General features: G+C 34.9%; 2 protein-coding genes across 8 annotated transcripts in view; one reads left to right on the forward strand and one right to left on the reverse strand.

Moving 5' to 3' along the window:
• The window catches only part of CIP2A (cellular inhibitor of PP2A), a 34214-nt gene extending 14510 nt beyond the window's left edge, over nucleotides 1-19704 (reverse strand). For both annotated transcript variants that reach the window (XM_045186049.3, XM_024578064.2), the window contains exons 1-10: nucleotides 19465-19704; nucleotides 15210-15357; nucleotides 14369-14481; nucleotides 13445-13539; nucleotides 12840-12936; nucleotides 11671-11793; nucleotides 11371-11516; nucleotides 6768-6843; nucleotides 1868-2086; nucleotides 593-752 (exon numbers count right to left, since the gene is read on the reverse strand). In XM_045186049.3, coding sequence (XP_045041984.2) covers nucleotides 593-752; nucleotides 1868-2086; nucleotides 6768-6843; nucleotides 11371-11516; nucleotides 11671-11793; nucleotides 12840-12936; nucleotides 13445-13539; nucleotides 14369-14481; nucleotides 15210-15357; nucleotides 19465-19566 — 1279 coding nt within the window. In that variant the 5' untranslated portion in view covers nucleotides 19567-19704. The remainder of the gene's footprint in view (nucleotides 1-592; nucleotides 753-1867; nucleotides 2087-6767; nucleotides 6844-11370; nucleotides 11517-11670; nucleotides 11794-12839; nucleotides 12937-13444; nucleotides 13540-14368; nucleotides 14482-15209; nucleotides 15358-19464) is intronic.
• Nucleotides 19705-19724: 20 nt separating this feature from the next.
• DZIP3 (DAZ interacting zinc finger protein 3) overlaps nucleotides 19725-27899 on the forward strand; it is a 103861-nt gene continuing 95686 nt past the window's right edge. For all 6 annotated transcript variants that reach the window (XM_053918344.1, XM_045185964.2, XM_045185966.2 and 3 more), the window contains exon 1: nucleotides 19725-20065. The gene's annotated coding sequence lies outside the window, so the exon portion shown is untranslated. The remainder of the gene's footprint in view (nucleotides 20066-27899) is intronic.

Consider the following 27899-nt stretch of genomic DNA (forward strand, 5'->3'; position numbering starts at 1 on the left):
AAGGAAAGACCTAAGAAAATCAGTATACAGAAATTAAGCCGTTACACTAATTACACTCAAGGGACTTTTTTTTGAAATAAGTTAGTTTGTTTTGATAATATTTGTCTTTTTATTACCAAGTATGATGCTACCTTTATTAAAAACATTTATGCTTTAAAGAAAAACACAGCTAAAAATTACTAGGCTAAAATAATGAAACCCTTACCAACATCTACTTATTTTGATACATTACAGCAAAGACAGCACCACAAATCATCCAGGGGCAGCAATTAGCATCAGAAGAAAGTAACAGGGCAGTTATTTTAGAATATAGCTCCAATCTCAAGTTGTGCTAATGCCTAAATCAAGTTTAAAAAGCACTTCTAAAAATATTCTTTAGCTTAAAAGGTTTACACAGAAATAAAAAAGTCTGAATAACTTTTACAGAAATTCTTTGAAAATTAGTTCTAGTTTAAACTTCAGTCCAATCGTTCTGAAGAGATACAAACATGATAAGTTATAAAATTACAACTAAAGACAAAAATGCAGTAAATACAACACTGAAAAAAATGAGTGGTTATTTAGTTTCCATGTTTATAACAGTAAAGGATATTTAACAAAACTTCAATAGCTTTGACCATCCTTTCACATTTTTTTCTTATTAAGGCCTCATCTAGATTTTGCTCTGTGAACTGAAGCTGATCAAGGACTGAAGGCAGCAGAAGGGCCACAAAACAGTCGGCTGAAGAACTGTTAGCAGTGTCTATGACATCCTGGAATATAACCACCACCGATGATTAGAAACAAAACAAAACAAAGGATGAAACAGAGTATACAGAAACAGTCATCACAGAGCTGCAATATTCTTTTAAAATTTTTAATAATTATTTTAATAGTTCATTGACCTGGATATCCTTAAAATCTACCCTTTTGTCCAGTTTTCAGGGCCATAATGACTTTTTTCTCAAATGAAACCATAGGGTTTTGGGTTAATCAGCTGCAAACAAGACATTTTTAAATGGACTGTATTTGTCATTTAAGAATTGTTATAAAAGTCTGTATTAAAAACAAATATCCTGAACTTGCTAAATGTAGTCATAATAATTAAATAGACACTAGTCTTAATGTTTTATAACCACAAATAATTCCCATCAAGAATCTGAACGCTTTCTAAATAATAAAACTGATTAACAGTCAAGACCAACAGAAAACAGAAAACACGACTTGAGCATAATTCTTAACAAATATATGTAATCATTCATACACATTTTATTTGTGCACAGAATCCAGTAAGGAGAGGGGAGACATTCTAGGAAAATACTGAGGGTAGGCAGAATGGGTAAAAACAGGGAGAACAATAGAGAACACAAAATGATCCTGATAGTAGAATCTGCTAGAATGTAATGGCTTCTACAGAAATAATTTTTGTCTGTATCCTAAGTCACTAGAAGTGTCTGGCATGCTCCATGTCATCTCACTGACTGAATCCAATGTTCCTCTGTTAATCCATTCAACAGGCTAATGGAGAGAGCAGACAGAATGTGATTACTTCAAAAAATAGTCATACAGCAACAAAACATATAAGTCAAAAACCTGTACTTATTACACTGGAAAGTATGCACATACACACACATGCATATATGTGTATATGTACATATATACACATACACACACACAACACACTATTCAGTGAAAGCAAGGAAAACACTAATATTTGTAACTTTGTCAGAAAAAAGATATTCAGTAGCTAAATGGTATGGAGACTAGCAATGGAGAAGTTTTCCTAAAGTGTATGAACAACTAACTGGAAGTTTATTATGAACATTTTTGAAAACTAACTGTTCACTGAGAATCATAAAAGTGGAAAAGTCAAATTGTCAGATATTACCTCAAATATTTCCTTGAGCAACTCCAATGCTAAAATAGAGCAGTTTTCTGATCCATCCACGGGCTGGCTTGACCAACGAAGGAGAGCTGCAGTAGGTTCTAAGCATTTAGAACGGCTTCCCAGGATGGTGTTGCCAGGTGAAGGCTGTTCAAAGACCATCTGAGTGAGCACATGACGCAGCTGAGTCACTGAACAGAAGGCAAGAAGTAATTCTAAAACCTGTGCAATATAAAGCCTTCATTAAATGTCAATTTCATTAGACTTTAATGCACAAAGCAATCAAATTATGAAGCTGAAAATGACATACATTTTTAAAGAAAATACAACAAAAATTAAGAGCAGCTTCCAAGTTTCCTTTCAGGATTGCTTTTCAAAATGAGTTCATAAGTTCCACAAAGTTACAAAGACATTTGCTCTTGGTAGTTACTCCTGATAAACAGGACTTTGAGAACCAAAGAAGAAAGGGCAACTTCAACTAATGTTTATAAACAGTACTCAATTTTTTAAGCATAAATGTTTCATCTTTAAAATGGAAAAAAAATAAAATTAGTATTTAATCCTTGCTGTCATGCTAAGATTCAAGAATTGCTATAAAGCATACTTTAGGTTAATATTTAAAAGTGGCATTCCAAAGCGTTAAAACCTTAAGAATGGCTATTTCCACACTATGTTTATGTCATGTCAGCATTAGGACCCTTAGCTCCTGTCTTCACCTTCATTTTTTCTTTCCTTCATAATTGGGCCTTATATCATTACATAACATCACACATCAACCTGTTATGTTAAATTCTACCTTATTTCATACACTACCAACCTATCATAAAGAATTTTTTTTTGTATCTTTTAGCCTATCACTTATTTTCCACCTTTGTTTCTTTGTAAATGAGTTGTAATTGGGATTTGTGCTTCAATCAACTTGACATTATCTAATATGAATAGAATTCAGCCTATTAGCATTTACTATGAAACAAAAGATAAGCAATCTTTGATCTATTCTCTTTTAAATATAAATTAGAGTACTTGTTTTTGAATAGGTAATACATTTTCTTGATTCCAAAGTCAAAGATAACAGCCTGACCTCTAGCTACACTCTCTGGGGGCAAGCAATGTTACTAGTTTATCTTACTAGAGATATGTTATGCACACACAAGAAAATACTTTCTCAAGTACACTTTCTCAGTAAGTGTAATATACAGAGAAGTAAATAAATCAATCAGTAGTGCAAATCTAGTTGGTTTTCCCAAAGTGAATACACCTGTGTAACTAGCAACCAGATCAAGAAGGAAAATTCTACCAGAACTCCAGAATCCACTGTGTCCCCTCCTAAGGCAATACGGAACCACTCCTCCACATAAGATTTCTGACACCATAGATTAATTTTATCTTAGCTATTCTTGGATCTTTGCATTTCTACATAGTTTTTTCAATCAGCTTACCAATTTGTACTAAACAATCACATGGAAATTTACAGAGTTGAGCAAAAGTAGGTTTACAGTCATTCATATAGAAAACAATAATTAATAAACCTAGTTTTGCCCCACACTGCATATAAGCAGCATCTTACAGTGTATACTCTTATGTCTGGCTTCTTTAGCTTAGCACTGTGTTAGTGAGATTTATTCATACTGTTGCATGCTATTGTATAGGGAACCTGTCCATGTGGCAGTGGCAAATGTAGCCCAGCCTGATTCGGGAACCAGCTGGGAGCGAGTTGGCTCACTTGCTCCAGCAGGATCCTGTGGGGAATCAGGCCTGCATTGTACCTAGGCTGCTTTGAGGCTTGCTTTTTGCTAAAACTCCCTCACCCTGAATTGAGGCAGCAAATGTTTACTGCATATCTTTAAAGTAACTTCCTAAAGTCTGTGCTAAACCTCCCAAGTATGGAGTGTAACCAGTTCAACCACTTTTCCCCTTGCATCTGCAAAGCATCCTTTTCTTTGAAGTAATTAGCAACATTCTTTCCTTTGTTATCTGTAAAAAGTAATCACCTAAAGCAAACCTGTGCATAGTAAAGGAGGACCATCCTCCTCCATGTAATGTGCCCAGAAAAGCAATAAAAGCCTGTCCAGGCAAGGGTTAAGGCCCTCTCTCTTAGAGAGCGGCCATGCTGTCCCTTTTCTCCACAGGACTTCTGTAGTCCATGTGAATTTATTCATCGCAGCCACAACACACGGACACTGCTGGCTGGAGTCCGCATTAGTATTGCATTTTGCTCGTGTTCTCTGCTGTATAGTACAGTCACATGCCACATGACATTTCCATGACAGACCACATATACAGTGGTAGTCACATAAAATTATAATGGAGCTGAAAAATCTCTGTTGCTTAGTGTCATCTTAATTTCAGAGTGCAACATATTACTCACGTGTTTGTGGTGACACTGGTGTAAACAAACTTACTGCCAGATAGTTGTATAAAAGTATAGCACATATTATTTTCAGTACATACCACTTGACAACAAACGACTATGTAATTACCTTATGTATTTACTATAGTATACTTTTAATCATTTTAGAGTGTACTCTATTGAAAAAAAAAAAAACTTTGCTGTAAAACAGTATGCTGTTAATGCCAGTAGCACCTTCAAAGATCTTGTGTTTAGTATCTCCTAACTTTATCATTTTCTCTTGTGCTTGATTTAATCTTGTGTTTTATGCATTTTGGGTAGCCTAAGTGTTTAGTGTTTATAAAGTCTTCATTAAAGTACAGTAATGTCCTAGGCCTTCATATTCACTACTCACCCAGAGCAACCTCATTCATGGTAAGTGCTCTACATACTGCACCATTTTTTATCCTTTATACTGTAATTTCATTGTACATTTTCTAGGTTTACATGCATAAATACCATTGTGTTACAACTGCCTACAGTAGCCAATGCAGTAACATGCTGTACAGTTTTGCAGCCCAGGACCAAGAGGCTATACCACCTAGGTTTGTATAGATACATTTACGATGTTCATACAATGATTCATTTCTCAGAATGTTTCCCTGTGGTGCATGATTATATTCTAGTGTATAAATATACTTCAGTTTATGTGCCCATTCCACAGTTGACAGCATTTGAGTTGTTTCTAATTCTTGGCTATTAGGAGCAGCACTGCTGTGTTTTGTATACGTCTTCTGGTAAACATATGTATTCAGTTCTTTGGGGTAAACACTTAAGAGTGGAAATGATTAGGTCCTGGTGTATGCATGTGTCCACTGTTAGTAGATAATACAGTTTTCATAAGTGGTTGTATACATTTTCAGCCCATGAGTATTGGGACACTTACGAATTTCTTACATACTTATCTATGCTTGCTCTTATCCCTATTTTTAATTTTAATCTGGTGGATATGCAGTGGTATTGCATTACTATTTATATTTGCATTGCCATGAATATTAATCAGTTGAGTAACCATTTCATATTTATTGACCCCAATTCAAATTTTGCTTAGGTTAGCTATTACGTTCAGTGTTTTTTTGATGTATACGCACAAGTTTTTAAATAATATATTTTAGATGAGAGTTCTTTGTTGGATATATGTATTATAGGTAAGTTTTCCTATGCTATGAGTTGCCTTTTCACTTCCTTACTGGTGGTCTTTTCATGAACAGAAACCCTTAATTTTAATATAGTCCCACTTATCAACTTTTTTCCTCTATAGTTGTTTTTGTTTCCTGTTTAAGAAACTCTTTGTCTGTTCCAAGGCTATAAAGATATTCTGTTGGGTGTTTCTACTAAAAGTTCACTGTTTTACCTTTCACATATAGATCTACAATCTTTCTAGAACTGATTTTCACATTTGGTGTAAGGGTCAAAATTCAGTTTTCTTCCCATATGGATATTCAATTGACCCAGTGGTATTTATTAAAATGACCACACTTTTAAGACTGCACTGTTCTCAACCAGAAGATCCACAAAATACAGGTTTTCTTTGCACTGTATTCTGTTCCATTGGGCTAGCTGTCTACACTTATGCTAATACTGCACTGTTTTAATTTTTGTAGCTTCATATTAAATCTTGGTATCTGGTAGTATTATAAACCCTCCAACTTTGTTCATTTTTTTTTTTCAGGATAGCCATGGTTATTTTTGGACCTATGCATAACCACGCAAATTTTATAATAAGCCCTGGCTGGTGTGACTCAGTGGATTGAGTGCCAGTCTGTGAACCAAAAGGGTTGCCAGTTGGATTCCCAGTCAGGGCACATGCCTGGGTTGTGGGCCAGGTCCCCAGCTAGGGGTGTGTGAGAGGCAACTGATCGATGTTTCTCTCCCTCCTTTCCCCTCTCTCTAAAAATAAATAAAATCTTTAAAAACAAAATTTTATAATCAGCTGCCCAATTTCCACATACACCAAAATAAAAAAAACAAACAAAAACAAAAACACTAAAACCTCCTATAATTTTGACTGAACTAATATTGTAAACTCTTGTAATATATGAACATTAGTGTGTCCATATTTATTTAGGTTTTTTATTTCTCTCAATGTTTTGTAATTTCATAGTAGAGCCTTTGTACATGTTATGTTGGATTTATCCCCTAAGCATTTGACATTTTTAAAAATCTGTAAATGGTATCATTTAAAACATTTCATTTTCTATTTAACAATTAGTACATGTATTTTGGTGAACTTATGTACACGTCTTTCTTGGCTATATAGCTAGGAGTAGAACTCCTGCGTTATATGGTACACATAGGTTCAGTAGGCACCATGGAATAGTTTTCTAGAGGGACTGAACCAGTGTACCAGTATGGAGGAGGGTTCTAGAGCATTGGTAATGTTTTGTTTTCTGATCTTGACATTGGTTATACGTCTGTGTTTAGTTTGTAAAAATTGAGAGAAATGTGTACTTAGACTTTCCCCACATTATAGTTTTTAAAAAGTTTAAAACAAAGAGTCATGTTTTTACATACCTTTGAAGAAGAATCAGTATCCTTGCCATTAAGAAGACCCAATACTTGCTTAAGACATGAAGAAAAGTGCTCATACCTAGGATTGAAATAAAAATATGCATCAAATGAATAACATTATAATAACTATATATGGTGCCAGTTGGGTCCTGAAATATCAGGGAAAACACTCTGTGAAGTAAATTACTGTCTAGCCACTATGCTGATACATCAAAACTAGTTATGTACAAAATAAATATAAAATTTAAGTGTATTTTCTTTCATCTATTTATTTTAAGCTTCTAATATAGAACAGCCTTTATAAAGTTTGTACTTTAAACTCGAAACATATTCTACCACTATGATACATATAAATTGGCTGACATTTATAAGACTGAAAAAAATGACTGATGTAGCAATAAATAAATCATTTAACCTTTCTATATCTCAACAGCCTTTTTTTAAAGGTTGTAAACTTCAAAGAACACTAATATGTATACTAATGAATTATCTACTTATTTCTAAAGCATCTACAATTTACAGACATTAAATTAGGCTCTGCAGATATAGAGGTAAAGAGCAGGGCCCTGTGTCAAATAACTCTAAAAGGTACTAGTGATACTACTCTAATTACAGTCTATGTGATTGGTACATCCAGATCTGGGAGAAAAGTGTCCTGCCAGAGAACTCACAGTCTAAGGATGGAGGCAAAACCCCCCAAAATAATAATATAGTATAATGTAAAATATGCTATAATGGAAATGTTTAAATGCTATGATACAAGATGAGTATCAAACCCAGACTTGGTGGAACAGGCCTGATCAAGTGAAGTTTCCCAGACTTGAGTATTAAAGATCAATGGAACAGAACAGAGAGCCCAGAAATCAACCCATTTTTTAAAAAAAAATTTATTTATTTCTTTTAGAGAGAAGGGGAGGGAGGGAGAAAGAGAGGGAAAGAAACATCAATATGTGGTTGTCTCTTGCATGTCCCTTACTGGTAACCTGGCCCGAAACCCAGGCATGTGCCCTGACTGGGAATCCAACTGGTAACCCTTTGGTTTGCAGGCCAGCACTCAATCCACTGAGCCACACCAGCCAGGGCCTCAGTCCATATTTTTATGGTCAATTAATATTTGACAAGGGAGACAAGATCATACAATGGGGTAAAGATGGTCTCTTGAAAACTGAACAGGTACATGCAAAAAAAGGAAACTAGACCACGAACTTATACTATACACAAGGAAAACCTCAAAATGGATAAAAGACTTAAATGTAAGTCATGAAACCATAAAAATCCTAGGAGAAAACATAGGCTGCCATATCTCAGACATCTCTCTTAGTGAGTTTTGCCAATATGTCTCCTAAGACACGGGAAATAAAGGAAAAAATAAACAAACAGGACTACATCAAACAAAAAAGCTTCTGCACAACAAAAGAAACCACCAACAAAATGAAAAGGAAACCCACTGTATGGGAGAACATACTTGCCAATGATAAGGGTTTACTTTCCAAAAGATATAAAGAACTTATACAATTCAACACCAGGAAGACAAATAATCCAATTAAAAAATGGGCAAAGGACCTGAATAGATACTTCTCTAAAAAAGATATACAAATGACCAAAAGACATATGAAAACATGTTCAATGTCACTAATCACCAGAGAGATGCAAATTAAAACCACAATGAGAGGACTTCCTGCCAAGATGGTGGCACAGGTAGATACGCTTTGCTTCCTTGCACAACCAAAGAACAACAACCAATTTAAAAACAAAAAACAACCAGAAGTGACAGAAAAATCGAACTGTATGGAAGTCCAACAACCAAGGAGTTAAAGAAAAAACATTCATCCAGACTGGTAGTAGGTGTGGAGACAGGCAGCCAGGATGAAGAGAATAAGCAGCAAGGTGGCGGATTGGACAGTACCACATTTGTGTGCGGATAAACTGGGAGGAACAACTGGGTAATGAGACAGACTGCACAACCCAGGGATCCAGCACGGGGAAATAAAGCCTCAAAACCTCTGGCTGTAAAAATCTGTGGGGGTTGCAGTGTTGGGAGAAACTCCCACCCTTGCCAACAGTTTGTTGGAGAGACCCACAGGGCCCTAGAACATACACAAGGCTACCCATCCGGGAATCAGCACCAGAAGGGCCCAATTTGCTTGTGGGTAGGGGGGGAAGTGACTAAAAGCCAACAGAGAGCTGAGCAAGCAGCCCTGTTCCCTGTCTGATTCCTCCCCCACATATAGTGCCACAACACAGTGACATGGGTTGCCCCACCCTGGTGAATATATTTTAAAAAATTAAACAAAAATAAAACATAAAATAAGAATAAATATGAGTCAGACATATTCCAGATGAAGCACTTCAGAGACAGCAGCATGTGGATACCTGAAATGGCATTTCTAGCAAGTTGGTGGTCCTAATTATTGTCTGAAATGATTGTACAAAAGTACGTAAGACAGAAAATGTGAAGAACTAAGGCTGACATATTGCATTGGACCAGATTTTGGAGGGTTATACTGAGAATTTGAATATTCACCTTGAAAACAATGGCAGATCACAGATTTTCAAAGGGACATATGGTTGAAGAAAAAGATGGAAGTTGAGCATATGTATAAATCAAGGGAGTCAACTGAATGGCAGGCACTAAAGAAATAAGAGAAACTGCTGAGGATAGGACAGAATGAAACGTAGTGCGCAGAATAATGGGATATGTTTATAAACAAAACAGGAAGGCACTAAGTAAGAACTGGAATAAACAGAGGTAACCTTATTCAGGAGAACAGATTTGAGGAAATGCCAATTATATGGGATTCTGGGTTTTTTTGTTTGTTGTTTTTTTTTTGTTTTTCCTGTGAAACAAAGAGATTAAGGGCATTTTCTGAGTGAAAAATGGCAAGAGGAAAGTAGTAAATATTTAAAGGAGTCACTGTAGAAAATGTGAAAGAAAGCTGACTGGGAATAAATGTAAGAGATGTTGCCCAGGTAAAGCCAGAGATCATGAGCATGCAGGATACAAATTCAGAACGCATGATTTTTTTCAAGAGTTGATAAGGAACCCAGGCATTAAGTTAGACTTTGGAACAGATTCAGGAATGTTTTACTAAATGGTAGAGCAGATAAATAAGAGGACAATATAATTTTCTTTCAGAGGGAATCTGGGGTTCTAGGTTACACAGAAAATATATAATGTGACTGAGAGATATATAGAAGCGATTAAGCAACCACTTACTAATGTTAAATCAGACTATCTTTCTGTCCTCGAGAGGTATACCCACAATAGTTTTTTTGTTTACTCCAAAGTAGTGTTAAGCACTACTGTATTTGGTGGTTGGAATGGGTATTACATGAGAATATACTGGCCAGAACAGAGTACTCTGGAAGACATTTATCTACTGAGGCTTAAGAGGAGAGAAGATAAAATGCCACTGTGAATGTTATTTGCTAAGTATCGGTTGGCCATATGAGTAGTGGTCAACCTTGCCCTGGTGCTCAGCTTTTGTTTTTTTTAACTTCTATATTCTACGTTCCTTAAAGATTAGGAACTATGTTTTTTCATAATTTCTAGATCAGGAAAAGTATATTAGGAAATTATGAAAAGTAAATTAGGAAATTTGCTTTTAATTTGCATATAAGCAAATTAGGAAAAGCATATTATACCAAAAAAAACAAAAACAAAAAAAAACAACGATTAAGTTGAAACAATCCTAAACGCAGTTGCCTTCAAAGGGTCAAATGTAGAGCTCCTTGCCCCTAGTTAAGGAGCAGTTACATTTATTCAGTCCTAAGATTACATTCAGCCCTTTGAAGGCAACCACGAAGCTGATGTGGCCCCTGGTGAAAATGAGTTTGACACCCCTGTTCCTAGATTCTATATTCCTTAAAGTTTAAGGACTATGTTCTCATATCCCTGCCTTTGCTAATACTGATTCTTCCCCACACAGTAGAGCTCAATAAACATTTTCTTGTTTCTGAAAGATTCATTAATTTAACTCTGAAGTAATTTCAACAATTTTTTAACTTAGGGCCACAAAGCAGTTTAGACACTGGGAAAATTTAACTCAAGATGCAAAATGTACACAAGCACCTTGGAAAATGGTTGCTAATCGATCTCAAAACATAAATAACCACATGAAATGCTACTGTGATAGAATGGACATCTAAACATGTATTCTTATTTTCACCTTATAACACAACTGAGGCTTCCACTGAAGGTAACATTCATTTTTATACAAAAGAGAAAAAAAGAACACAGAAAGACATACTGACAGGAATGTTCTTATAATAAAAATATTGTTTCAAAAAAATCATAATGTTCAAGATTTAAAACTAGTTTTGAAACAGACTTATCAAGATGCATACATTTTGGAGAATAACACAACCTTATTCATCTAAGACAAAGACTGGAACATACACACAAACTCCCTTGTTACACTTTTACATTTCAGGCCAGGAAAACAAAAAAGAATAAGAATAAAGCACATCAAAATATTCTTATTTAGGCTACTGTGAATCAGAAGAACTCAAGTTTATTATCTAAAAAGACAGTTTATTTATCAGAAACAAATCTTGTTTTGTTTTGTTTTTTTTAAGTCTTAAAATTTGTCAAAGAGAGCCATACCTGGTAAGATAGTCAGCAATTTTAGGATTCTTAAGGAGATCCATAAACAGATCAACTGAATACTTTCTGGTTAGTGTGCCATCACCATTTATGAGAATATTAAATATCAGCTGAAAAGTCTGATGAATGTTTCGAGCATGGAACAGCTTAAAAACAAATTAGGAAAAGCACATTATACCCCCCAAAAAAAGTTAAGTTGAAACAATCCTAAAACTCAATAATGAGCCTCAATGACTTAAAAGTATCAGAGAATATAAACTTCAGAATTATCTTGAAAAATAATAACAAAATAATATTTACCTTTTCTCCAACCTCTTCGCTTAATGTCAAACTGGATAATATTGAAAGTGCAAACACAACTACAGTTAAACTGCTATGGGCCAAAAAGCTTATAAGAGTTCGATAAAAAGATTTCACATTATTCTGAGGAAGAAAAAAAATAGAATGAAAAATTGTGTTTTATATTTTGGTTTAGAAAGTACATCTTGCACAGGGTAGGTAAATGTTTATTAAACATCATTATCAACTTAAGAGATCATTTCAAGGAGAGGGTACTTTTGTATATTGCTTACAGTGCTATAGACAAGTACAGTCTTAGTGTAGTGTTTAGATTCAGGACTGTGGGTAAAGGTTTAACTTCTCAGACACTTCCACGGCTCAAAATAACCTCCACCTCCAAAATAACACTAGGTCAGAATAATCCAGCACATAAACAAATGAGATATTATTTAGTTTAAAATTAAACAGGTAATAATGTACAGGGTCCAGCAGAAGAAACGCCACTGAGTGTGGATGGTAGGGTTTGTGAATGTCTCAATGAGATGGACAGTAATTTGAACATTTCACCTAAAATGTCATATGGTGTGCTTGAGAGTGATATTGTTACGTTACAGAATTACATACTTATGATTTTCTAACAAAAGATTTTTATGTAATAAAGAAGGAGCATTATTTGTGTCAGACCATGTATATTGCATAGCAGAGAACTATTTCCAAAGCACCTTAAAGAATCAACAAACTCCCTTGATTTAATATATTACTAATGGTGGGTCAGTTAACCTCATTAGTGTGCCTTTATCACAAATACTGGTAATTGATGCGAGGCATTTATTCATGAATCTTTCTGGTGGAGTTGCCATGGATTTTGTGGAAATATAAGATTGAAGTAAATGGGACTGCTGGTGATATGCCTCCCTTCTATCAGCACAAAATAATTTAGCTTTTCTTGTGTTATTCAATACAACAAACAATAGGATACTAATAGGAGGAAAACTTTTAGTATTCAACATTTGTATTAACATCTTAACATCTTAAATACAACATATATGAAGGCTGGAATACTTTAAGGTATTTATTTGTCAATCTGATTCTTCATTAACTTTGATGGGTCAGCTGGATGAGACAAAATGGATAAAATTTTCTTGAAGCACAGAGCCCACCACAAAACAAGAAAGAAAAAAACTTCTTACCAAAGTCTTTATGTGTGTTTGAACAGAAAGATTGTGTCGACAAAGATTTGCCAATAATCCTAGACAAGGCATTGTTAACTCATCTTCAGAAGACTGACTGTTGTTTTAAGAAAAATAATAAAAAATAAAAGCATGAAGTTCACTTAAATTATTCAGAATATACATACAAATTTCTCTTTGCATATAAAAAGAAAAACCTGATTAACATGTGAAGACAGTCAAGCTTTGAATAGGATTGTCCATTTATTCCATCTTTTGAAACTAAATGATCCTATGCATTGTAGCATGGAAATGTGGAAATAATTGTCAGAGTGATCATGTGCTAATTCATCAGTATATTCTATCAAGAAGATTAAATACAAACATACAACTTTCAGTTTGCAAATTTTTTTTGTTCAAATAAAGTCATTACAGTTTTGTTATGAAAAGTAAAGCTGTTTCACATCATTTGATCCTTAGAATCATCTAAGAGGAGTAGACAAGAATCAGTCTCAGTTTAAAAAAGATGGAAAAAATTATCTAAAAAAAAAATTGAACTATTACATGGTTTTAGTTTAAAAATAAACCAATAGATTATTTGGTTATATGTTTGGTTGCATACTTACATGTGATCTATCAGGAATATAATTAGTTCATCTATATTGGCACCAAAATGGAAAATTTTGATGTTATATGTTAACCTCTGCAGAAGTTGAATACACTGAGAATAAAAAAATAGTAATGAATATAAACATATAAAAATAGTTTGCATGCTCTCCAATAATGAACTTCTATGCATATTCTGGATATGTGACCATGTTAGGAGACAGAACTTAGAGTAAGAACTTTTCCATTTCTTAAAATGGTTCTCTCTCTCTCTTTTTTAAATACGAAGTGGTAAGACTACTAAGAACTCTAGGATTCATGCTTTCCTTCACACATTCTTATATATCAATCTCAAACACAGCATCTTTTCATCAACCTGGGTTACATAATCTTGTAATTCCATCAATTCTAAGATATATATATATATATTTTTTTCACATTTACCATCTTTAAAATTGCATGTCAGTTTAACTGCGTTGTTTTCCTTTCTTACAAGTGTATTTTACATTCAATAAAATATTAGGGGTATAAGAGATCTGAGTCTATGCTAAATAAGACCAAATCTATAGCTTCAATTTTTATAGAATGTTTCCTTAACAAATTGAGACTAGATGCTATCACAAATTACAATTTTAATGTGAATAAGTTATATCTCAAAATAATGACATCTGTTTATAAGTCTGTCAAAGCAGTTATAATGTAGATTTGTTCACACTTCAGTAATAGCGCTAGATGTGAATAAGCTTCCTTTCTCTGAAGAAACTTTTAAACAGTACTACATGTATGATCAATCAGTTCTTAAATTTATTAATGGCAAGAGCATGCCTAATCACACAGTATTATATACACTGTAAGTTAGCAGTTTCTAATAGATACTATCAACTTTGATGTGAACATAAGGAAGTACACGTACTAAGTGAGAAGTATTGTGTGGGTTTGTATACCTGCAAAAACACTGAATCATTGTGGCAAGTGCTGCTCCGACATACCACTCCTGCCAGCACACTGTTCAGGTTATACGTATTCTGAAGATAGTCTCTAGTTTCATTGTCTACAGCTGTAAATTAAATTAAATGGCACAAATCAGATCATTTTGACATGTGGTCTTCATGGATGAAAGAAATAATTTTAACTTCCATATTAAATTTGCCATTATATAAAAAAAATGAAATAGGATATGGCTATTTTATTTACGAATAATTTCCAATTCAGAGGGTTAGTCATAGAAATTGTATTACTATGGATTACTGGGATTGTTTAAAAAATAACAAGCATGTATTAATTTTATAATCACACACAAGAATGTCTTTCCTATACTCCCAAATACAAATCAAAAAAAAAAGTAGCTATTAAATGAAAATTTAAAACTAAAGCTATGTTTTTACCGTTAGCCCGAAGTTCAGTGAAGTCTATCAAAAAAGGGTGACTTTTTTGATCATTAGCTATGAATTTTCTTAGTGCTGTATTTATTACTGGCATTATGTAAGTGTACTTTTTTTAAATTCAAAAGTAGGTCAGCATTTCCCAAGGATTATTCTTATCTGCAGACCACTGAAACTTTGATATGCTTCAGACTCTTAGATCCTATAATTTTAAGAAAGGATGCATCCAAATCCCCTTTTCAAGAGATCCACAAAGCAAAATAGCTCTGTAAGGTCCTGCAATGAAGAAATCTTCTGAATGTGAATCATTCTCCCAAAGATTCTATAATTAAATCTGCCCCTTAAAAAACTATTAAATTCATATATCTTTTAAAAAATGAAAAAGAGAAATTGAATAAATTACCTAATTGAGATAGCAAACTGATGATACTGAAGATCAGTGGTGCACTTATGTTTGGGTCTTCGAGTAGCTCTACAAGGCAACTCAAGCATTCACTTGGTAATATCTGATTTGATGTAAATAATCGTGTGAGCTTTTGTCCAGAGATTACCTACAAAATAGTAATTAAAATGTGTTAGTTAGAAATTGGCAGTTTTTAGCTCTTTTCCATTTTAAATAAAAACTCAGTTCTTCCAAAGTGCCACTGCTCTCTCCTTCCCAATTTAGAAAATTCATACATGCTGTTCCCTCTGCCTGGAAGATTAATTACCTATCTCTTCTCTCATTGGCTAATGTAGTCATTAGAGTTTCAGCTTTGTTTCCTCCAGGAAGCTTTTTCTAATCTCCCACCAACTACGTTATGTTAGGTTTGCCTATTATGTTATTGTATAGTACATTATACTTTTATTTCATAAACTGGCAAACTTTTGACAACCTAGCAATATATATCCTCCCTAGTGACCTAGCAATATTTATCTTCCCCACTACACTTAACACTCCATGAAGCAATCAAGTACAAATCAATGCTCTACTACCAATATATTTTTGAACAAATGAATTCCAACATATTTATTCTACCTACTTTGAGGGAGACAATGGAAAGTGAAAAGTAGCTGAACTCAAGATCAGCTGCAAGGCTTAGCTGCAAGATTAAGTACGTGATTATTCCTGCTCCCTCCCAAAGATAATAGCTGAGCCCAGAAATTAGAGTTACAAAAAAGGAAGTTAAAAAAATTTTTTTTAGGTAGCCAAGTCAGGCATAGACAAATTTTATTTTTGGTTACTTCATATTTTGCTCCTTTCTTATAACCCTATAAAATACCCTCCCCCTTTCCACTTGAAAAGGTCAAGTTGGGATTGAAGGCCCAAAACAGTTGTCCAACAGCTATGTATTTTCAAAATGCTTTTTGAATGTTATTCATTAATAAGCATATCTCTTCTATGAAAATGGAAAAGTTAGTTTAGAATTAGATTAAATCTGTTCTATGTGTTTTAACTTTTAAAAGATCAAGTCTAAGAAGGCTGTTTTAGCATCCCTCTAACCCACAGGTGGCAAACACAAGGCCTGAGGGCTGAATCCAGCCCTCAACCTTGTTTTATCAGACCCAAACCTTGTTTCTGCCTGGTGGCAGTGGTGAGCTCCTTCCCCTAGTAAAGGAGTAGTTACATTTATACAGTCCTGAAAATACATTCAGCCCTTTGAAGGCAACCTTGAGGCTGATGTGCCCCCCTACACGATAAAAATGAGTTTGACACCCCTGCTCTAATCTTTTCTTTTTGTGTCCTTTTATTCCCTTACTCACGTGTCAGTTTTTCTTCTAAAGCTTTGCTGATAAGGGAGCTTCAGAATATCTTTTCCCAAGGGTTATGTGGTTTAACATTTAAGTAAAAGTCTGTAAGACTGAAAAATGGTCCAAAGGTGAAGTTAGATCCTCATAGAAGATATTTGTGGTAAGGAACCTTCTGAGCATTGCCCACTTATAAAGATAGCCCTCTAGAAGACTCAGACATTTTCTGCTTTAAATACTCTAACATGTAATAATGATAGGTAAAATCTAACAAGATAAAATTTAAAAACTACTTTACAAATTTTCTTTGCTCATATACACTGAATGTTTTAAGCAAATAGAATTTATTTTAGTAATAACTAATACTTTAGCACTTATTCAGGGATATTATGTATGTTAATTCTTTTCATATTCATAGTAATTTGCATGGTAGGTGCTAACTGTATTGCAGGGTAAACTGAGGCACACACCGAGGTAGTAACATAACTGGGATTCACTGTTCCTGAATCCTTGTTCATAATCATTACGTAAGATTAGTACTATGAAACACCATCAAGACTGAATAGAACCACAGGCATGGAAACATGGAACAGACTGACAATGACTAGAGGGGAGGCAGGCGGGAGGGAATAATGGTGGAAAGAAGGGGAAAGGACTGACAGGGAACATGTATGAATGACACATGGGCATGGACAACAGTGTGGGAACTGACTGGGGGTGGGGATGGATAGAGGAGGGCAAAGGGGGAAATTAGGACAATTGTAACAGAATAACAATAAAAAAATAGAAGAAAAAAAAAAGTCAAGATGGAGACCAATACAGCTCTGCCAATTATAAAAGAATTCAAAGTCAGGTTCTGCATGGGACTATAAAAAAAAATTAGTAGTAGAAGTGCAGCAGAATAGCAGAAAGAATAATCAATCTCCCTTCACAGAATACCCATTTCTCTGTATTCTCAGATGTTATTCTCATGAGGTATGCACAAAGATACTCACCATTAATATCATCATCAAGATGGTTAAAATTTAAAAATCAGTGGATGAATGACAGCAAATTTCATACATTGATGGTGGGAGGGTAAAATGGTATCATTTGTGAAAATGTGCTTAACAGTTTCAACTAAAACTGAACATAAACATTAAGACCTAATAATTCCACTTCTACATATAAAAGTATAAGAGAAATTAGTGCTTTTATCTGTAAAAAAGTATGAACATATTTATGATATATTTATTCAAATTCCACACAGAATTGGAAACGACTCAAATGCCCATCAACAGAATATAAACTGAATATATAAAATCGAATCCTACACAGAAATAAAAAAGAATAAAGTGTACAACATGAATGAATTTCAGAGTATACTGAGTGAAAGAAGCCAAATACAAAAGTATGTATTGTATGAGTCTACTTATCTGAAATTAATGAGCAGTGACAATTGAAAAAACCTTTTATGAGGGCTAGAGATATTCTATGTTATGATACAGCTGGTAGCTACTAGAGTGTAAACATATGTTAAAAAAACTATCATGTTCTTTAGTTAAGATTGCATGTTATGCATGGAATATATATTATTTTTCTAAATGATATAAGATTTTTCAGTAAACCCTTTGAAAGTTTGGAACACAGTATCAAGTCTTTAAGCCTCAAATTTCCTTGACGTCTCCTTCCGTTCATGATAACATGGTGCTCAGATTCGAAACATACCTGTTTATTCTCAAAGACAGGTTATGTTTAAAATTAATTTTTAAAATACTTAACTCCTTTATCTTAAGTAAAACTAACAGCCCTGTTTATTCTGTGGCTTCTGCATCTGCTAGCACACTGTTCTATCCAGACTGAGAAGTAAAGCATTAGCATTTAACAACTAACACCTTCATCATTATTAGGCTTCCAGAAATTTGTTGAGGTAATGCATGAAAAAAGTGTACTTAGGAGACGGGCACCTGAAATAGTAAGGAACACCAGTGAAGCCCGAGGCACATTTAAGCACTCCAGTTTCACCAAAAACCGATGTTGTTGCACCATTAACAATTGTTTTCTCTTTGCACTATTTTGCTAACCTTTGGTAATTTAACGTTTTATCACAAGATAAATATAACAAATAGAAAACATTTTAAAATTATGTTCAATTCTATGTTAATTGAAGCTTGCAACAGAGAGCATTAAAATGAGATTTGAACTTTGCTGCTTTTTATTAAACTGAGGTCAATGTTAGTTGGAATTCCGTGAATACATAACAAACGACAGCAGGTTAAGAGGAAAAAAGTTGTAACACAGAATAAGTACTCTACGCACAAATCAGTGGGAACTAATAGAAAAAATGAAAATAATTCAGTATTTTAAGACTGAAAAACCGTGAGCAATATATATTGGGAAAGAAAAAGGTTATGGTTACGGTAAGTAAAATTGCTTCTTAATTCAGAGAAAGTTGAAATGCTATTTTTCATGTTCGTGTTCAACATGAATTTTTTAAAAAGCAGTAAGGTACAGGTTCAGGTTGTAAATGCCTCAGGGACAAGGGATAAAACAAGTTTCAATCATCACTCCTCATTACCTTCACTCCCGAGAATCGCTGTATATTCTGTCAGGGGTGTTACGATGGAAAAAACAAAATAAAACGCAAGGGAAAAGATACAGGTTTGAACTTTCTCCTCTACCACCAAAAACACAGCCTAAATTTCCCAATTTTGTCCCAACCTTCCTCGGCCTAGGGCTTTCAGCAGTCGCTCGTCCCTCCTGAACGCGGAGGGCTTAGAGTAGGGACGGAAAAGGAGAGGGTGGGAATTCAAGGCTGACACTTACCTGCCTTCTTCACCAATACAAAAACACAGCTGAGGAAAAAAACTGGGGCCACTACACCCCGGCTGCACCCTGAACTAAATTACTGCAGGGAAGCCCATCTCGTCCTCCCCGCTGGAGCCCCTCACCTCCAAGTGCCGCAAGAGCTGGGTAGTGTTCGCCTCCGACTTAACGGCTTTATACTGACTGATGGTCAGGAGCAAAGACTTCAGGCAGGCGGTGGAGTCCATCGGAAACCGTAACAGGATCGCCAGGCAGCCACCACCACCCGGCCAGGTCCGGTCTCCGGCTTTCGCCGCGCTTTTTTTTGATTTTCGGCCCCACCCCCTCGCTGCCAGAAGCTTCCGGTTCCGGTCTAGCTCCGGAAGACCCTACGACTGCTCTTAAAGACCGGAGGGTGTGAGAGAGAAGAGGGTGGAGGGAAGGGAGGTGCCCGCAGCTAGGTGGAAGAGCTCGAATATTCCCTGAAGTGGATTAGGAGCTGTCCTTTTAGACCCCCTATCTGACAGGCCGCGAGGTTTCAGCTTCGAAATCCCGTGAAGACGAGAAATCCCGCGAGAAATGCGATTGCGGCTCAATCTGCGAAGGGGCGGTTAGGCGCAAGGGGTCGTTCTTCCTTCGTGCGCTGTATTTTAGTTTGATTCTTCGGCCTTCACGCTGGATGGCCAGTTTTTATTTGTGCATCATCCTCTACCCGAGAAATGGTTGCTTCCCCCTAGACTAGACACGGTGAGGATCTCTTGAGGAGAAACTTGGGCTCTAGATTTTGAGGCGGTCTGGGAAGTGTCTCTTTTTAAAATCTGTCATGTGTCCACCCCTTCTGTCGGGAATGTTTGTTTCTCACAGTAAACGTATAGCCATGGGATTTTGTGTCAAGTTTGTCCTGCCTTTACGATTGTCGTTGTCAAACTTATTTGGTGGGTAGAGAAAGCTACCCACCGGTGGCTCCTGGGCCAGTTATTCCTCCGGGGATGTTCTCATTGGCGTCAGTTTTTGTAAGTGAAGATGTCTTGTTTTATCTGGCATGATTGTGTTACAGATCTCGGTGTCTGTGGAAATGGCACTGTCGTTTGCGGCTTTTGATCAGAGATAATATTATGCATGTGTGTATTATGAAATGAGTCGAATGGCTGTTTCTGCATCTTTCTGTTTAATGTATACTACTGTTGAATAAAGCTTTAAAAACCAGGTTGAAGAAAACTGTAAGAATGGGGTACATATTATTTTAATCAAACCACTTGTCAGAAACCATGTTTTGTCAATTCAAAGAAAGTATTTTTTACATCACTGCATTTTAAAGACTACTTTTATATTAAAAACAAAAAAATTTGAAAGGTTAAATAATTAGCCAATTGAGAAATACATGTTGGATAATTACTGTATCCATTTATTCATAATGCAAATAGTTATTTAGGTGCAACACGGGCTAGGCGTTGCAAGTCAGGGGACAAATAAGGAAGTATCCCCTGCCACTAAGAAGCCGTCTAATAAGGGAAACATCCTTAATAGTACCCATGTAATTTACATAAATCAGGCACAATGGGGTTATGGTAAAGAGTGGAGTCAGGCTCACCCCTTACAAATCCTAGCTCTACCTTTTATTGTATTACCATAATCAGATTCTCAGTGCTTCAGTCTCTTCACAAGGTAAAATCTTGCTAACAGTTATAGTTGTTTCGTAACATTGTTCACTCAATAAATAATTAAGCCTAAAGTGTCCTGGATACTGGTCTAGGCACTAGATTCAGTGAATAAAGTAAAAATCTTACAGTAAATAAAACAAAATTCTACCATTACATTCTGGTATGAGAAATGAGAACAATAAATAACAAAATAAGGAAAGTGAAGTGGAAAAAAATAGAACAACTATTTCTCTAATGTAAAGGTGACTGAGAAGGGAAATGGGAGGTCAGGATACAGAAAGCAAGGTTTGAGGAAATACTTCAAAGAGCCATACTCTCTAGGGGAAAAGATTTGTGGATAGAATAGCAAGGGCACAGGAAGTGGGAGCCTGACACCCTGTGTCAGGAATAGCAAGGAAACCATTCTACCTGGAGGGCATAGGTCAGTAGAGATGAGGTCAGGGAAGGTCCCGCAGACTGTTGCCTAGCATAAATGTGCTCTCAGCAAGTGTTAATCACATCTTGTGTCCTTGGCAAATGCAGTGATAACAGTTTGGTAGTGTTAGACTTTTCACTTAATGGTAGGTGTGTCCTCATCACCCCATCCCCATTTTGAGCCCAGGGAAAGGGTCAAATCTGCCTGCTGTGCCATCTTTCTTTGAAATCTTGCATTTTAATTTAAGCAGTCACACAAATTTTGCATCGCTTCCATAAAGTATTCATTTTTTAAAAATCCTTACCTGAGGGAGAATATGTTTATTGATTTTAGAGAGGAAGGGAGTGAGAGAAACATCAGTTGCCACTGTGGGTGCCCCAACCAGGAATGAAATTCACAGCCCAACTGGGAGGAATTCTCAATCTTTTTGGTGCACCAGACGTTGCTCCAACCACCTGAGCCACCTGGGAAGGGCCATAAAGTATTCACTTTAACATAAAATAACCAAAAATTGCTGTGGTGAGTGTAGTAGGGTATACCATGATGGTAGCGCTAAGAAGCCCTAACATCTTTAGTCGGCAATAATTGCATATCCTACCTAGTATGGGAAACATAGAGCCATGTTTTAAGCCTCCCAAAGGGGGAAAAGGAGTAGATGAAGCTGAGTGCATATGACTGAAGACCTTTTACTTGGACTCCATCCAGAATTCAGTGGTGATCTCTGGTGTTAAGATGGGGCCTGATCTAGTTAGGTTTGTATTTTAGATTGATTATGTGGCAGCTGGAGGGCTATGATTTTGAGGAGTATAAGCCTACAAGTAGGGAGAGTATTTAATTTTCTGGAGTCTTTCCAAAGGATAATAACCAGGATAAATGAAGTAGAGATGACAAAGGGATAACAAATTTGAGAACTATTTATGGGGTAAAATATGAAAGATGTAATGACTGAGTTCAGGTGTAGAGACCGAGGCAAGGGATGACACTACAAGGGATTCCAAGTTTTGAGTTTGGGTGATTAAGATATAGATACTGCTGAATAGTTAATAGAAAGTATTCAGCCTTGGCTGGTGTGGCTCAGTGGATTGAGTGCCAACCTGTGAACAAAGAGGTCTCTGGTTCTATTACTAGTTAGGGGACGTGACTGAGTTGCTGGCCAGTCCCCAATAGGGGGTGTGTGAGAGACAATCACATTGATGTTTCTCTTCCTCTTTCTCCTTTCCCCTCTGTCTAAAAATAAATAAATAAAATCTTTAAAAAATTTTTTCTAATACCATTAAAAAAAATTCAGGTTGTATTTTATGCTTAATGAAATTTTATATAATTTATTATATAATCTTATGCTATTCTTATTAAGTTTATTCCTGAGTATTATATAGTTTTTGGGCTCTCTTTTTCTCCTATAAAATTTTAATTTATCATTGCTACTATAACAAAAGATACTGAGTTTTGGTACATCTTTTATTCAGACTACTAACTAAAATCCCATTAGTTTTAATTCAGTTTTGCTTACTCTCTTAGACTTTCTAGCTATATGTAATCTGCAAATAATTCATCTTTTTCAATATTTGTTGTTTTACTTTATTTCATTAGTGTAATCAAAATATGGAATAATTATGGAGATACTGAACACCTTTGTCTTAATATTTAATTGAATGGAAATGACCAGTATTTTAACACAATATAAGTTGTACTATTGGTTTGTGATATTCCTTGAAATGTTTAGGACATTGCTCTTTCTATACCTGTTTTATTTAAAGATTTGCCAAAATGTCTGCTAAAAGTGTTTTTAATGTCTGCTTTTAATGTTTACAATTAATACCTCATTTTCCTCTTTAAAATGAGAATGCAGTGGGTTATGTTGTTTTTGTGCTTGGGATAGTAATAGCTTACTGAGCATTTGCCACGTGCCAAGCACTGTTCTAAGAACTTTATTCTTACTATTTAATCTTCATAACAACTCCATGCTTTAGGTACTTATGGTCTCCATTTTACAGATGAAAAACTAAGAGAGAGGTGCAATAATTTGCCAGCACACAGGTAGTAATAACAAACCTTCTATTTGCTATGCTTTAAATATTTTATTCAGGATTTTATTTCTGTGTTCATGAGAATTAAATATAATTTTTTTATTCTTGCTTGGAATTTGGGTTATATATTACTTTTGAAAAATAAATTGGAAGTTTTTCATCTTTTTTTTCTGTGCCATAGAATAATGAGAATCACATAAGAATCATCTGATTTTTGTGGGTTCTATACAATTGGCTTATAAAATTAAGCATTACAGCTTATTTAGTGGTAGATCTTTAGAAAATGTGTGGTGTGTATTTGTAATAGGAGTATTGATTTCATACTATTTTTCTGTCTTTCCTTGAGTTGATTTTGGAAATAACTAGAAATTTTTTAGCATACCAATTATTTATCTAGATTTAAAAAATAATTGCTATAAAGCTACAATTATTCTCATTACCTCTTCTTTGTAGTTTTAAATTTCCTTTTTCATTCTAATGTTACTTATCTTTTTCCTTTGTTGGGCTTTCCCGCCACTAGCCTATTTTATTCAGCTTTTCAATAACCAACCTTAGTTTTATTGCTTTTTTTTCAAAATTACTAATTTCAATTTTTACAAATTCCATTCACGTATGTACATTTTCCTTTATTTGTTCTTTTTATAGTTGTTTAAAAGTTGAAGCCTTAGACTATTTCCATACTACATTTTTTCATAAAGTGCATTTATTTTATGTCAAAAATTTTTAAAAGACACTAGCTAAAGTGAGCATCTGTATTTTATCAGTCAGGTAAATATTTTTTTAAATGCTAATATACACTCATTCATCAAATATTTACTAAGTCCTCGTTCTTTCTCAAAGCGCTTAGAGTTTGCTGGGGAAAGAGACAAACCAGAGTAAGTACTATTAAAAGAAACATAATATGCTATAGGAATACGTGATATTTTTAGGGCAAAATAGTAAGTGTCCAACTCCTTTATTTTTCAAGGATTGGCACAAAATCCCTATTCTCTTTAAATTTTTATTGCTATCCTTTTTTATATTTGGCATAGGTATGTTTCCTAGTTTATAGTTTGCAAAAGACATTTAAGTGAGTTAAACAAAAGATGCTTGGGATCTTACAATCTAAGTTTAGGGTTGTCTAGCTCCTTTATTTACTTTGGGAAAACTTAAAATAAAACACATATTCAATACTGAATAGGAAAATGGAAAATTTTAATGACTCATGACCAGGGTTTAAGTCATATTAGATGAGTCAGACTGAATGGCAATATGAATTATATTTTTGAGAGAAGCGCAGAGTCTATAGAATACTGAATGTTTTAATATGGGAATTAAACTAGAGCTATGAACACAGGGCTGATTGTTCATTCATCCACTATGTATTGACTGTTGAGTGGTAGGTACAGTTCTGTGTTCTGGGGATACAGCAGTGATATATCCAAAACATTTCTGCCCAAGTAGAGCTTTTATTTTAACTGGGGATATAGACTATATGTGAGACATATAAGTAAAATATATAAATATTAGTAGGAAGTTCTATGAAGGAAAAGAAAGGGAAGAAGGATGGAAAGTATCAGAGTCAGGGTGGGGTGTTACAATATTAGCTAGTGTGGAGTATTAATCAGTATTTGCTGTGTAACAGATCACCTCAAAACTCAGTGGTTAAAACCATGAGCATTAATTTCTTGCTCACAGGTTGTGGGTTAACTGCAGTTAGTGTGAGCTTGGCCTGACTTGGCTGGGTGGCTTTGCTCCAGCTGTTTTGTGGGGAGGGAAAGATATGTAGTGCTCAGTTTCAGTTATGTTGAGATGTCTAGTATATATCCAGGGGATGTTGAATAGGCTGTTGAACATATTTTTTGTGGTTAAGGGAGAGGTGAGGGCTGGAAATAAAAATGTAAAGCCTTGATACTAAATGATATAGGGTGAGTATGGATAAAAAAGATTGAACCAAAGTACTTAAGTATTTAGAGGTTGGAGAGATGAGGAGGAACCAACAAAGAACACTTGAGAAGTAGCTGCCAGAGGACAGAGGCCCTATCTTGACCACATTTTTGCCTGTAGGGATCAGTCATATAGCATATGGGCTGCTCTTGACTTCTAAAGGAGGAATTGAGGCTAGCAAAGAAGGCAATCTTAATCTACATACAAATTCACTCTTCTGCTTTCAAAGGTCTTGAGATGTGCAGAAGTATGGGAAACTTTATTCTTGAAATCAGTATTGAGTATTTAAAGGTGCCATGTGTTCTAGGCACTAGTGATGTAACAGAGGAATTAAAAACTTTTTTCCTGATTTTGTAGTGCTTGCATTCTATTGGAGCATGAGACCAAATCTAAAGGTAGGAGATTATTCAGTCAACATAAACATTAGGTAGAACAAAATTTCCACTGGCCCAGGTTCCAAAGATTTAAGGCAAAGAAATTCAGTGGTAGAACTGGCAGAGGTCTAGGTGTGGGGTCATTTGGATACCATGTCCCAACTATGGCTAAAGCAATTCAAATACCAATATTAAATTGATTTTACCTTTATGCAGGTCCAGAAAACAAAGTCTGTACAATTAATGTCACCTCTTAGTTTTCAGAAATGTTATCTTCATCACAAAGCCAGAAAAGTTTATAAACCAAAAGTATTCTCCCTTTATAATTATTTTTTTTCTTTTTCCTTTCCCAAGTGTCACGTATTAAAATTAAACTAATCTCTAAAAGATTTGCCAAATCATAAGATAAACATTTTTACCCTTTCAAACAATTTCTGATTTTTTTCCTTCTATACATTTCACAGACTTCAACTCTAGGTTAAAAGTACAAAGTTTAGATATTTTTGGTAAATGTTTTTCCCCTCATTTTCACATCTAAAGTCGCATCCCAGAATCAGAAGGTTGCCATTTTGTTTAAACACAAGTACTATCCATTGTTTCTGAATCCAATTTTGTAGATATTAAATGTGAAAGTGACATACTTTTACTTTAAGTTAAGGTACAGTAATCATTTTTAATTATAACTAGTGTATTGAAGGTCTACTTTGTGCAGAGAGAAGTCCTTTATATGTCTCATTTTTAAATTTCTGGTCTTTCAGAAAGTAGCTATATCGAGTTCATGAAATGGGTAGATATCTGTTTCATGAACTAAAATGTGAAGATGTTTTCTAAGACTGTGGAAGGAGTGTGCACATCTAAAGATATTTGAAACTGTCTTTCGGGGTGAGGGAACAAATATTAGAACTTACTTTAATCTTACTCTTTTTAATATTGTAGCTATAGTTACCTCTAATTCAAAAATGATTTGCTGTTCATATATTTTCACATATGTATTCACAAACCTGTATTCTCAGGTTTACTGCTTTAGAGATACGTGATAAACATAACTGGAGACTTTCCCCAAATCTTTAACTTTGACAGAGTATTTTGACAAGATTATTCATTTTAGTACCACATATAGATCTGGCATTGTTCTGAATTGTTTTGTTGAACAAATGAATTCTCTTAGCAAGAACTGATGTGAATAGTATACTATGAAATATTAAGATGACATGGTTAATTTTTACAGTATCATTTACTGACCTGTACAGTCATGTAAATAGTGTTATTTCTGAGTGTTCATCTGTGATTATTATCTAGTTCAGTTCCTAATTGTACACTAAACTTATATAAAGTCAAATATCACACTTAATGGGACATAGTAGAAAGAATATGGAATTTCAGTTGGTGAAACTTGGGCATGAATTTCTACTCTTACTGATTTTTAAGCTTCAGTTGCTTAAGTTTTAAAATGGAACATAGTAATGTTTGTTTTTCAGAGTTGTGTGAACATCAAATATATATTCAGTGTACATAGATACATAGCCAAGAGCCCAGCATATAGGAGCTGTTGAAAATTAATCTTATTTTCAAGGAAACCAAATGAATGCACCCAGTTAATTTTATATGAATGGAAACTTCAGAACTAAAAGCTTGAAGTACCTTCTCACCTAAACTCTTCTTACAAATGTTTGTCTTTCTAAGGTAATAGGGGTGTCACTTTTTTTACACGGGTGGATCAAGTTGGATTTCAGTAGGACAGGCTATGTTACTGGTGGTGACAGAATCAAGTACATATTATGTCCTCTGTTTCCTGGTTGATTACCATTTCTACATGTGTCATGCCTCAGCATCCCATCTTGTTTTCCTTTTTTCATTATTGTCTAAAAACTGTAATGACAACATAATATTTTTAAGTTGCTGAAAATGTTTCACTTTTGGAGAATTTACTTATAGGTAACATGCTCCTTCCAACAGTTCCTAGCTAAAAATGGACAACTTCCTGTAACCAAGATTTATCTAGCCCAAAATGTCAGTAATGCCAAGAAAGGGAAACCTTGATTTTAGTGGGTCTAAGAAAAGTTCTCCATAACTGAATTCCTTCCCTGAAAAATATCAATTGTTTTCAAGCTAATAGCATTGAGAAAAGTAAATTTCCTTTGTTTTTCTTTACACATTGATATTAACTTTTCTAGTTGG

The sequence above is a fragment of the Desmodus rotundus genome, chromosome 2, assembly GCF_022682495.2.
Source record: "Desmodus rotundus isolate HL8 chromosome 2, HLdesRot8A.1, whole genome shotgun sequence".
NCBI lineage: Eukaryota > Metazoa > Chordata > Mammalia > Chiroptera > Phyllostomidae > Desmodus > Desmodus rotundus.